The sequence below is a fragment of the Squalius cephalus genome, assembly GCF_949319135.1.
Source record: "Squalius cephalus genome assembly, chromosome: 5".
NCBI lineage: Eukaryota > Metazoa > Chordata > Actinopteri > Cypriniformes > Leuciscidae > Squalius > Squalius cephalus.
The window spans coordinates 23,434,213-23,446,806 of record NC_137126.1 but is presented as its reverse complement, the minus strand read 5'-3'; the positions used below and the strand labels follow the sequence as shown (position 1 = coordinate 23,446,806).

The 12,594-nt window shown below is 36.3% G+C and overlaps 1 protein-coding gene across 3 annotated transcripts in view; it reads left to right on the top strand.

Annotated features, from left to right (window-relative positions):
* Positions 1 to 12,594, top strand: part of adamts3 (ADAM metallopeptidase with thrombospondin type 1 motif, 3) — a 164,971-nt gene that overhangs the window by 67,345 nt on the left and 85,032 nt on the right. For all 3 annotated transcript variants that reach the window (XM_079871578.1, XM_079871577.1, XM_079871576.1), the window contains exons 5-7: positions 2,674 to 2,861; positions 8,525 to 8,608; positions 9,929 to 10,085. In XM_079871578.1, the coding sequence (XP_079727704.1) occupies positions 2,674 to 2,861; positions 8,525 to 8,608; positions 9,929 to 10,085 (429 nt within the window). The remainder of the gene's footprint in view (positions 1 to 2,673; positions 2,862 to 8,524; positions 8,609 to 9,928; positions 10,086 to 12,594) is intronic.

The following is a 12,594-nucleotide window of genomic DNA, read 5'->3' as shown; positions in this document are numbered from 1 at the left end:
AATGCGACTTATGACTGCATGGTTTTGTGATCCAGGGTCCACATGTATGCATCCAGTTTCTCCTCCACAGCAGTCTGCCACCTCCTGAATTTTTATTGTGCAGAGCATGGCTGGCAAGGCAAACCCACTCATGTTTTACAATTGAAGAATCGAAATGAGATCGAGTTGAGGGGAACACAAACACACATTTGTTTTTTCTGTCATGGTGGGGACCTTACTTGGTCTACTGTTGTTGTTTTACAGAGGTAATGATATTTTCTGTCCCCTAATTAGGGGTGTTGCTAGATAAATCCTTGTCTGATAAATATAGCTGATAAATTCTTGTCTGATGATGGAGAGATTAACTTATACCATCCTCAGAGTCATTTATAATATATATTTATATATATATTATGATAATATATTTCAGCATTTTTTTTTTTTTTGTGCATTTTCTATCTGTTCAGAATGTGAATTAGCAATGGCAGATTCGTGAATGAATCTCTTGGTCAAATGCTTTTGCAAGAAGGTCTAAAAATTGTTTGCAATTTAGTTTGATTGATTCAGACATTTTACTCGTGCACTGAATCATTTGTATCATTTTCTCACAATGCAACGCGATACTACAAATAAAAAGACAGCTGGATGAGGTGATATTTACTTACTATGAAACAAAACAAATGTAGAAGACATTGTGAGTCAACGATGAAGCAACTCTTTATTCTTATATGAACTCACTGTTATATGTTAGGAGGCGCTATGACACATCTTCTGAAAGTGTATTGAATCTGATCAAAACACATGCGAAGAAGACACAGAAACAAGTGATCTCATGTAATCATATGCATATTTAAAATAATGCAATCATCAACATTAAACAGCATATAAATCAAAACTGCCTAATGTTACTGAATGAAATGTTGACCCAGGACAAGCTATAGGATTGTGAAGCTTTAGAGGTGTTGATGGACTCGATCTATATGATCTATATGTTTTGATCATTGTTCTGAATCCAATTCAGATGTAGTCTTTGACAAAAGCGTGTTTTTTCTCAACTTTTTGCTCAAAATGTAGCTTTTGTATGAAACTTACCCATATTCAAGTGTTGATAAAAAAGTGCATGAAGCTATAATAAAACAGTTTTTTTTTTTTTTTTTTTTTTTTTTTTAAAGCAGAGGGTCTGTTCTTTCTTTTGATATATTGTATGTTCAGATATTTACAACCAAATATTCTGGGGTCCATGAATGTTTTGTGAAAATTATCAAAAATGCTGGCCCTGGCTGGAAACCTTTTTTTTTTTTTTTAAACGATGGCGGTAAAATATTTAAATGTGCAGTGAACGAGTGCCTTTCTCCACTGAAGTTCTATGATGTTCAAAGAATTTCTAAGGATGCTGAAGGCAGACGGAGATGGCGAATGGGAAAATGGTGTGTGTAACATTAGCAACACGTTTGGTAACGTAGTCAAGCAAAAGGCTAATCATATTAATTACCGGTATGTGTCCTGACATTGTAAAGAGTGATATCTTTGTGCAGTGTTTACTACAGTAACTTGAGGAAACTCAAGTGGGTCTCTGAGCTGGTGTGAGTGATTGGAGGCGGGGCTAACTTGCATATTCATGGATCCACGTATACTAAGGGTGTAGAGTTACATTCAAGCTATTTTAAGGCATGAAGAATTTTTTTTCATTTTGGTGATTAAAGATGAGTTTAAAGGGATACAATTATTGACTACAGGGAGACTTTAAGACATTTAGTATGTTTATTAAGCTGTTTTCTTTGTGAGGCCTGGTAAAACCTGAGGATATTAAGAAGGTTATAATCTGCCACAAATAGTATAAACTGCTTTCTTTAATATAGACATGACATCTCATTAATGACATAACATAGGCCTGTTAATAAATATGTTTGCAATAAATCATAACCAAACAAATATTACAATTGTATGACACACATTAATAAGCATAACTATGGCATACAAAATAATACTGTAAAATCCTGACCCACACACACTTTTTGAGTTTTGCAGTCTAGACATAGTAGATTTCCACTGGTGATCTGGATGGTCTCATTTGCCATCATAAGTAATTTTTAGAATTGGGGCCGGCGGGTTACGCAGGTTTGCCATGTGTGTTCTATCCTTGGTTTGCCATTTGTGAATGGCAGCCCCTCAGGAGAATGAGGGTGTGCATAGAGACGCTGTGGACCAAGGAACCTGCGAGGGACACACGGCACGTCTGAGCGTGAGGGGAAGCCCTGTGCTTTTTGAACTGGAACCTCAGAGACGTGTTTACTCTTCTGGGAGCTGGGCCACACAAGAATGCGTGTGTCATGATGGGATGTAGGAGCCGAGGAATGTTCCTCACAATCCCCACACTGTAGGCCAGAGCCAGCCAAAGAGCAAGATGTTTGGAATATTTATTTTAGCATCAGCGTTTAAAAGACACACAGGTTTTAAAAGACATTGGTTTACAGCCTGGATTGATGTTGAATCATGAAGAGCCCTTGTTAGGATTGCTTTCTGTTGTTCTTGGCTGGCATTCACTTGCTCTCTGTGAAGAAGAAGAGAAAAAAGAAAACTTGCAAGACGCTAGTGCATAGTAATGCAAAGATGCCCTTAATATGTTTAATATGCTGGTGTTGTCAAATGATTAAGATAAGGTGCTTTTTTGTGACTAACCATTTTGTCTTGCAGAGCCTGAATTGAATGTTCCAAGGGTGCTGGACAGTATTGCTAAACAAGTCAAAAGGACAGTCAGGAGACGGAGGCATGCTGGTGACGATGACTACAATATTGAGGTGCTGCTTGGAGTAGATGATTCTGTTGTCCGTTTTCATGGGAAAGAGCATGTGCAAAACTATCTCCTCACCCTCATGAACATTGTGAGTATTCTATCATCTTTAGCAGGGCTCAACCGGATTGCCTATTTAATTACTTCATTACTTAATTAATTCATTTATTTATTTTGGGTGCTAGAACACAATATTATTTGCCATATATATTATATATATATATATATATATATACACACATACAGGGCTTGACATTAACTCCCGCCAACCCGGTTGAATTTTATATAATAATTCAATTGTAGTCTTTTAAAAAGGCATCTGAAATAATAAACTACAGCGGGGGAAATAAGTATTGAACACGTCACCATTTTTCTCAGTAAATATATTTCCACAGGTGCTATTGACATGAAATTTTTCACCAGATGTTGATAACAACCCAAGGAATCAGTACATACAAAGAAAACAAAACAAATAAGCTCAGAAATTAAGTTATGTGTAATAATGTGAAATGACACAGGGAAAAAGTATTGAACACATGAAGAAAGGGAGGCGCAAAAAGGCATGGAAAGCCAAGACAACTGCTGAAAACTATTAGTAATTAAAAAGCAATCCAGCCCCCTGTCCATGCAAATTAATAACAGCTGGTTCAGTCCCAACGGATGGCCTACAAAAAGGTCTCATTGCCAAGGTGTCACACAAGACACATCTCATGATGGGTAAAAGCAAAGAGCTGTCTCAAGACCTTCGCAACCTAATTGTTGCAAAACATAATGATGGCATTGGTTATAGGCGCCATTCTAAGCTTCTGAATGGTCCAGTGAGCACTGTTGGGGCCATAATACGGAAGTGGAAAGACAATAATTTCACCATAAATGTGCCTCGACCAGGTAGGTGCTCCTCGCAAGATTTCTGATAGAGGAGTGAAAAGAATAATCAGAAGAGTTGTCCAAGAGCCAACACCAAGGTGTATGGCGTTTTTAGGGTAATGTGCAGTGCCATTTCTCCTCCAAACATGGTGTGTATTATGGCATCCAAACAATTCAATTTTGCTCTCATGTGACCACACTAAATTCTCCCAGTATTTCCCTGGCTTTTCCAAATGTTGTGCAGCAAACTTTAAACGAGCTTCAACATGCTTTTTTTCTTCAGTAATGGAGTCTTGCGTGGTGAGCGTGCATACAGGCCATGGCGGTGGAGTGCATTACTTACTGTTTTCTTTGAGAACACAGTACCTGCTATCTGCAGGTCTTTTTGAAGCTCTCCACAAGTGGTCCTTGGCTCTTGGACAACTCTTCTGATTATTCTTTTTACTCCTCTGTCAGAAATCTTGCGAGGAGCACCTGGTCGAGGCAAATTTATGGTGAAATGATTGTCTTTCCACTTCCGTATTATGGCCCCAACAGTGCTCACTGGACCATTCAGAAGCTTAGAATGGCGCCTATAACCAATGCCATCATTATGTGTTGGAACAATTAGGTTGCAAAGGTCTTGAGACAGCTCTTTGCTTTTACCCATCATGAGATGTGTCTTGTGTGACACCTTGGCAATGAGACCTTTTTGTAGGCCATCCGTTGGGACTGAACCAGCTGTTATTAATTTGCATGGACAGGGGGCTGGATTGCTTTTTAATTACTAATAGTTTTCAGCAGTTGTCTTGGCTTTCCATGCCTTTTTGCGCCTCCCTTTCTTCATGTGTTCAATACTTTTTCCCTGTGTCATTTCACATTATTACACATAACTTAATTTCTGAGCTTATTTGTTTTGGTTTCTTTGTATGTACTGATTCCTTGGGTTGTTATCAACATCTGGTGAAAATTTCATGTCAATAGCACCTTTGGAAATATATTTACTGAGAAAAATGGTGACGTGTTCAATACTTATTTCCCCCGCTGTAAGTTCAGTCAAGTGATTTTTTTGATACATAACGATACTGAAATATCTGAAACTCTTTGCAGGATACACAATTCCAGCTGCGCGTTCTCGCTCTCTAATCTCTCCGACAGCGAGTTGACAAGAGTTTACTCACTCGATTAATTTGCTCTGGATAAATATTGTTGGTGTTACAGGGCTTGAATTTCGGAGTGGGATTGCGCGTATTCAGCATAATTTTACTAATTCCCGCAGATTTTGTGCTCACACCAAAAGTGCGTGCACATAAAGACAAGTATATTGGCTATATAAAACAGTATGATGTGTCTGTGCGTCAGGTCTTAAAGTGACAGCACCCTATATATATATATATATATATATATATATATATATATATATATATATATATATATATATATATATATGGTGATTACCATGCAGATATCAATCCCAAATTTACTGACATACCCCTCAACTGGCCCAAAACTGTCTCACACTGGCCCCTGACCATCAGGCCATCTTTACTGTTGAGCAACCCACCTTTAGTTTTGCTTGAACAATTTGCAAGAATTAATGTCAATATATTCAAAGGAAAGCTGTACTTTCTTTTGTGGAGGATTTATATGCTTTTTCATCTTGATGTGGCACACAACAAAGCATAGACCAAATGTGGCATACTTGAGGATGTGGCTGAGAATTAAAGTAGCTACGAAATAGCTATGGCTATACACTCATAACATTTTAAGATTAAACCGCTGCTTTTGAGAAATTTAGAAGTCCTTCCTCCAGTAGATGTCCCTGCTGCTCTGTATACCAGTGCATTGATGAGATGTACACTACAATATTTAATAAACCCTCACTTAAGATTGGCCCAGCATTCAGAATGTAATGAGCTCTGTATAAAAATGTAACATTACTACAACTTTCACACATGCAGACTTCTGTGGTTAGGCCCCTTGCATGCTTATTTAAAGCCCTGCTGCCTGAAGAGGACAATTTTCTGTATCAAACAGAGCTTCTGTTTAATTGCATGAGGTGGCTGGGACGAAGAGAGGGGGGCAGTTGGTAAGAGACTAACCATCCCCTGCTGATTTAGAGAGTTGTTTAGGCAATCTGTGTTCATATGCCAATGTAGAATTTAATCATTTTGCACGGGTATATTTTTGCTGCTCCCTACAACAAATTACTACAGCAACACAGATCTGCTGAGGCATATTTTTTCTTTCTGTGCACCTCCCCTTCTTTTAAAGGCTGTCTAAACATGCATATAAAAGTAGTTTTTTTTCCCTGTAACATAATTGTTTTTCTCACCTTTCCCTTCTGAGTGTAGAGTTTGTGGCAGACCCGACAGCTTCTGCCAGTTTTAAGGTGAAAATAATGTAGGAGGAAAAATTGTTGACATTAACATTTTTATTAACTAACATTATCAGAGTTTTATAAATGCTGTAAAATTTTTAGAGGTTAGCTAATAAATTCAGTAAAAATATACACTACCGTTCACAAGTTTGGGGTCAGTAAAAAATTTTTTTTTTTTGGAAAGAAGTTAAAGAAATTAATACATTTATTCATCAAGGACACATTAAATTGATCAAAAGTGACAGTAAAGACATTTATAATGTTACAAAAGATTCTATTTCAAATAAATGTTGTTTTTTTGAAGTTTCTATTCATCAAAGAATCCTGAGAAATAAAATGTATGACAGTTTCCACAGAAATCTGAACTGTTTTCAACACTGATAATAATCATTAATGTTTCTTGATCATCAAATCATCATATTAGAATGATTTCTGAAGGATCATGTGACACTGAAGACTGGAGTAATGATTATTCAGAAAATTCAGCTTTGATCACAGGAATAAATGACACTTTACTGTATATTCACATAGAAAACAGCTGATTTACACTGGAATAATATTTCACAATTTTTACTGTATTTTTAATCAAATAAACACAGCTTTGGTGAGCAGAAGAGACTCTTTTAAAAACATTAAAAATCTTAGCGACCCCAAACTTGTGAACGGCAGTGTACATCTCATTGTTCATGTTAGTTAATGCTTTAAATAATGTTAACCAATGAGACCTTATTGTAAATTGTTACTATATGGCAGAACAAAGGGACCGTATGAAAGATCTTCAGCATGCCTACTTCATGCCTTCTTCTGATTGTTCATGCTCTGCTTAGGAGAAGAGATCTTGACACAAATTCAACACAGATGTGCATTTAGATCCACCAAAGTTGTCTCTCTTCTCTGTCATACAGATGACCAGGACAATCTGAACTTTTTGTTTACAGAATCATATGCTTAAAAATGCTTAACTGGGTTAACCAATTTGTGTCAATCTGATAAGAACAACAGTTGAATCATATTTTGAAGCATTTTCAACAAAATGTCAACACTTTCAATTAATTATTATCAAATCAATTATTAGTTATATAATTGTATTATTTATTATATCAGCATCACAGAAAGAAAACTCCTAATGTAACTCCCATCGTAAAGTCAATCAACCAACCAACCAACCAACCAGTTTATTCATATGGCTTTGTTTCTTGGAAAAGTTCACTAAAGTCATGAGGGGGGAATGTGTGTAACAATATATGTGTACAATAACAATTTTTGGAAAAAATAACATTACGATGTCCAGAAATAAATTTCAATAGTACATTGGGTTTAATTTGTCGTTTAATGAGATCTACTATATCAGCCCAGGCTCATTTGAAAAACGGACCTGTGGCAACATTTTTGCAAAACGTCAAAACTGAAATGTCCAGTAAGTGGCGTTAATAGAGTGTTTATTTTTTTTCTGGAACAGATGAACGAGAATATGTCAATGTTTTATTATGCAGGAGTTTGTACGTATCACATCACTGCAGTTCTGAATTGAAATGTCCAGTGAGTGGCGCTTAAAGCATAATGCTCCATTATTTTTTACAATAACGTACACCTACACTAAACCCTAAACCTACCCGATAGTGTTAACAAAAGCAAATGCGACATAAAAAGGTGATCATGGCCTTTGAGCTTGATTTTAAACTTTTAGTTCTTGCGTTATGACTTTCACAGGGTTCGTACCCGAGCTCTCCGCATCACAAGTACAATTCTGTACCAACTGAGCTACTGAGCTACAAGTCAGTTAAACTGAACATATGGAACTGGTTAAATGATGCAAACTCCAAAATATATTTGTTTACAAATCATGCACTGTGGTAAAAAGTGTTTTGAGGTCATAACATAATTGTGCAAGGAGCCGCGTGAAAACAAGTCTTTATTAATCCATAATAGCTAAGAGAAGGTTAAGCTCCAGAGGTTTCGATGAAACATTTGTACATTTAGGATGTAGTCATTCATTACAGCATCACACCTTGCATTTAAACAGCAAAACTGTGCCTTTAAAACGCAGCACCCCACACAGCAGGCTCTTAGCTAGGTGGAGAAGAGAAAACATCTGAACCTTTAAAAAAAAAAGGCCTCTGTATGACCAGCTAAACACTGGGCCCTTTTCATTTACCAACCTTTTCCATGCCAACCGTAGCCTCAAGTCCTGTCTAAAAACGCCTTCTATGCCTCAGAGAGCCACTCTTATGGGTCTGAGATCCATTTCCTCCCACTCTTTTTATCTTGATTCTGTTGTTGAAAAATCTTTGCTTTCTCTTGCTCATTGTCAATCATGGTGAAGTTTCAGAAATGGAATGAAGCAGCATTTGTTTTCACAGTCCCTGGAGTTGATAAAATCAGTAGCTGTCATAATTGACTAGGTGGAGTATGATGCAACTTATCCTTGCCTGATATCCCTTTTCCCCTTTGTGGCAGGATCAATGTTTTGTTGTTTTATTATGTTGAATTTAGGGGATAATAATGTAATTTTCATCATGTGTTTACAGGTGAATGAGATCTACCACGATGAATCATTGGGAGTACACATTAATGTTGTGCTTGTGAGGATGATAATGCTTGGGTATGCTAAGGTAAATTACAGCTAAATATCTCTTTTATCAACCATAATGGGTCATATCATATATTTCTTACATAAGATGTAATATTTTATATCGTTATTTATTTATTTACTTTAATTTTTTCATGACAACACTCTCTCTGACTCTATATTAACCCATTAATGGCCTGAATTAATTTTTATTTTTGTATCTGTTTTTGTCTTTTTTATTAGTTATTGCTTTTTTAAATGTCTGTATAGTTTTTGTTTTAGTATATATTCACTATATAGTTATATAAGTTATACCAAATTGAGAAATGTTGCTTTGACAACTAGCAGTAATAAAATAGTTTTTTATTTCATTTTATTTTATTATTTAACATTTATTATTAGCAGAAATGCTTTTTTAATGGTTTTAGTTTTAGTCAACAATAGCCCTGTAATGTTGCCAGGTGCATTTATCGGTAAACACACAGAAATGGCAGCATGGACACAATTATTATTATTATTATTATTTTTATTTTTTTACTTAACCCCCTCCCCCTGCCATTTCAGCATATGTCAGTTACTGTCACAGTTTAGTTTGATGGGTTTTGGTTTCATTTTCAAATACTTTTTTTATGTTTATCTTTGCTTCCGGTTTCCTCGTTCCTCTGTTCCCTTTATCATCAGTTACCATGGTTTTTGTAACACATTGTAACATTGTATATTCTCGATGGAGTACTGCTTTTGTTTGTTTTATTAACGCTAACGCTATTGTTTGAATACTATCTTTCTCCTCATCATCCTTTGTGGAGCTAACCATGACAGTTTCCACCACAGTTTTGAAATGTGCAATAATTTGGTGTGTAGTGGGGGACAGGGAGAGCACAACAACTGTCGGTAGTCTAGCTACTTATATCTGTCTAATTATGACAGTATCTAAACCTCTCACTAATGCACACAGCCATTCACTATTGAAATCAAAAACATAAAAATATACTATTTTGTGAGCTCATAATTCAGTCCACAAATACACAGAGGTCATTTTATGTCTGTTTTGTAATACACAAATAATTGCAACATGGTTTGTTCTTTGCCAAATACATGTTAATGTGATTAATAACTAAAATGTATTAGGAAAAAAGCAGCTACAACAAAATGGAATTTTAGTTTATTGTACTGTAGTTTGCAAATGAAAAGGTTTGAATTTCACCTTCAAGTATCTTGGCTACTCTCTTGACTATTAATAAACAGGAGTTTAAGGACGTTAAACAAACAGACCCACAGTGAACAATGTGAGTCAGTTTAAGGTGTTTTATAGATTAATGAATGCTGAAAGTGTCCCCTAATGAGTCTCTAATCTTTTTCTCAGTCCATCAGTCTCATTGAACGTGGCAACCCTTCACGAAGCCTGGAGAACGTGTGCCGCTGGGCATTCGTCCAGCAGAAAGAGGATCCAGAGCACTCAGAGCATCACGACCATGCTATCTTCCTGACCCGGCAAGGCTTTGGCCCCACCGGGATGCAAGGTTTGACTTTTTTGGTCTTTAACATGCCTCAGACTTTCCAACATTTCCTCCCTTGTCATGTATAGCATTTTTCACACACAAAATAACTTTCATAACTTTTTGTATTTAAAATGTACAACATTTATGTAAGAGTGAGTACATCATGAATCCATTTTCCAAACCATGTTTTTGTCTTATCCTGAATCACTAAGGTACACCTATAAAAAGTGTTTATTTTGGGACTATTTTAAGGGCCGCGCCGCTTTCTCCTTGTTTCCACAAGCACTTACACTCCCGTAACGTCTGTCGTTGCTATGCAACCATGAACTGCGCTCTCCATGACGTGATGACGAGGAAGTATCAGCAAAGAATTTATTATTTCCAGCCCTTGCATTAGCTTTACTACTAGATATATTTATGGAGATGAGAAATAAAAACCCGCCCTGTACAGCTATGATCAGCTGTTCGGCCGAGCTTTCGATGTTGTTACAAAAAGGCCGAAGCTGATCGGTTGGTTTTTGTCACATGACCTGCTGTGCGCTTGCGGTATTCTGAAAAGTTGAGACGTTTTCAACGTCGCTTCTATTATGAGCGCACTTGCTGCGCACCTACGTTATTTTTTTATATGCACTGTTTGTGGACTGTGATTTTGAACTGATAAGTGACTAAATGTCACAGAGGCTATTATTTATGGAAGACTAGGAATGCAGGATTTGTTGTGACACCTTATAAACCGAAAGAATAAGGAATAGCATAAATCAATTTAATTAAAACAAAAATGTAAACGAATAAATAATTTTAAAATGGACAAATGAGTTGACATTTAAAATTGTTGTGCAATTCTTGTTTTATGTTAAATGTTTGATTATTCATGTTAAATGTAAAAATGTTAAATAAAATAGAACAATGCATTAATAAATAGTAGGCCTATATTAAAAATAAATACATATGAGACTGTTTATTCACACGTTTAAAACATAGTTTAATAAAGCCAACATGTAAAAACATTTTGGCAGTTTTTTTTTTTTCTTTATCCATTGAAAATCTTGTTAAAATATGCTATTATAAACTCGTGGGGGCAACAAATGAACTTCTGACTCTCTCCCATGCCAGTCAAAGTAGATATAAGATGTCTAGGGATGTATAGGGCTGTCATTGGACAGTAAAAACGACCGTAGGCTGTACGGTCATTAAAGCGGTAATGTTTGCACTTAGGTTTTATTACGCATTTAGGAGAGTATTGAAAGAAGCTGCTTACATTAACCTTATTTTCGAAAAAATAAATAAATACAATCATGATTTTTCATGAAAAATTATGTTAGAATTGTAGGCCTAAAATACCTTGGTATCAGCTTGTTTTCATCAATGGTATAATTAATACAATTACAATTAATTTGGTTTGTCATGATTAATTTGTGTTCATAATCAGTAAAAAAGAAAAAAAAAAAATCTTCTAACAAGAATAAACACATATGAACAATTAAATTATTATTGTATTATGAATTATTTTGATCTATCTTGAAACTATCCAAGCAGCGTTTCGCGCTCAGATGTTATGGCGAAATTAATACATTACCAAAATGTGATTACAGAATATATTTAAATTATCCAAACAATAATTTAATAATTTATTAAACAATTTTTATTGCGAGTTAACAATAATGCCTGACCTGTAAATTGCTTGGTGAACAAAGAAAACATTTTGGCATTAGGCATTGGAATTAGTTAACCCTCTGGGGTCTGAGGTGTTTTCTGGGCCCTGGAGGTAGAGGTCTGCATTCCCGCGGCTGTCCCGCGGGATCCGCGGGACCCGACCAGATATTTTGCGCCGCGGGATTAAATTTCAGACTAAAAATCGGTAGCGGTCGGTAACTCTGGTGTAATTTGAACGGGAGCGGTCGGTCATTCAATATCACGTTCCCGACGCCGACGTTCTTTCAGAACAGCATATCTTCGCTTTACCTAATCTTAATCTTATCGACCAACAGGGTCTGCCCTGTAGGCTACTCAGGACCGTTATGCACGCGCTGCACGCACGGACCAGTAACGGTTCTTTCTGTCATGCATTGATTGTATTTGCTTAACAGCAAAATGTTACGAATTTTGATAATACGAATAAAAATAATAGCCTACACTTCTTTTTTTTTTTTCGCTGCGATATTTTTTCCCCTACTGTCTGCAGCAAAATGTTAAATTTTGTATATTGACAAGGCGAATAAAATAATAATAAAAAAATGTTTGTGCAGACTACATTTTTATTTTCTCTGTGAAAATGTACATGTGAAATTCTGGGAGATCTATATTAAAGCGGGATGGTCGGGTCGGGAAGAAAATTATTCTAAGCAGACAGCGGGTGAACAAATAGTGTATATATAGCGGGAACGGGTGGGTGCGGGATATAACCCCAGCGGGAGCGGGCGGGAGCGGGACTTAAAAAACAGTCCCGCGCAGACCTCTACCTGGAGGTGTTCTGACATGCTCTGACATTTGTGCTTATTTTTGTTACTTGTGACATTTTCATGGCTGAAGT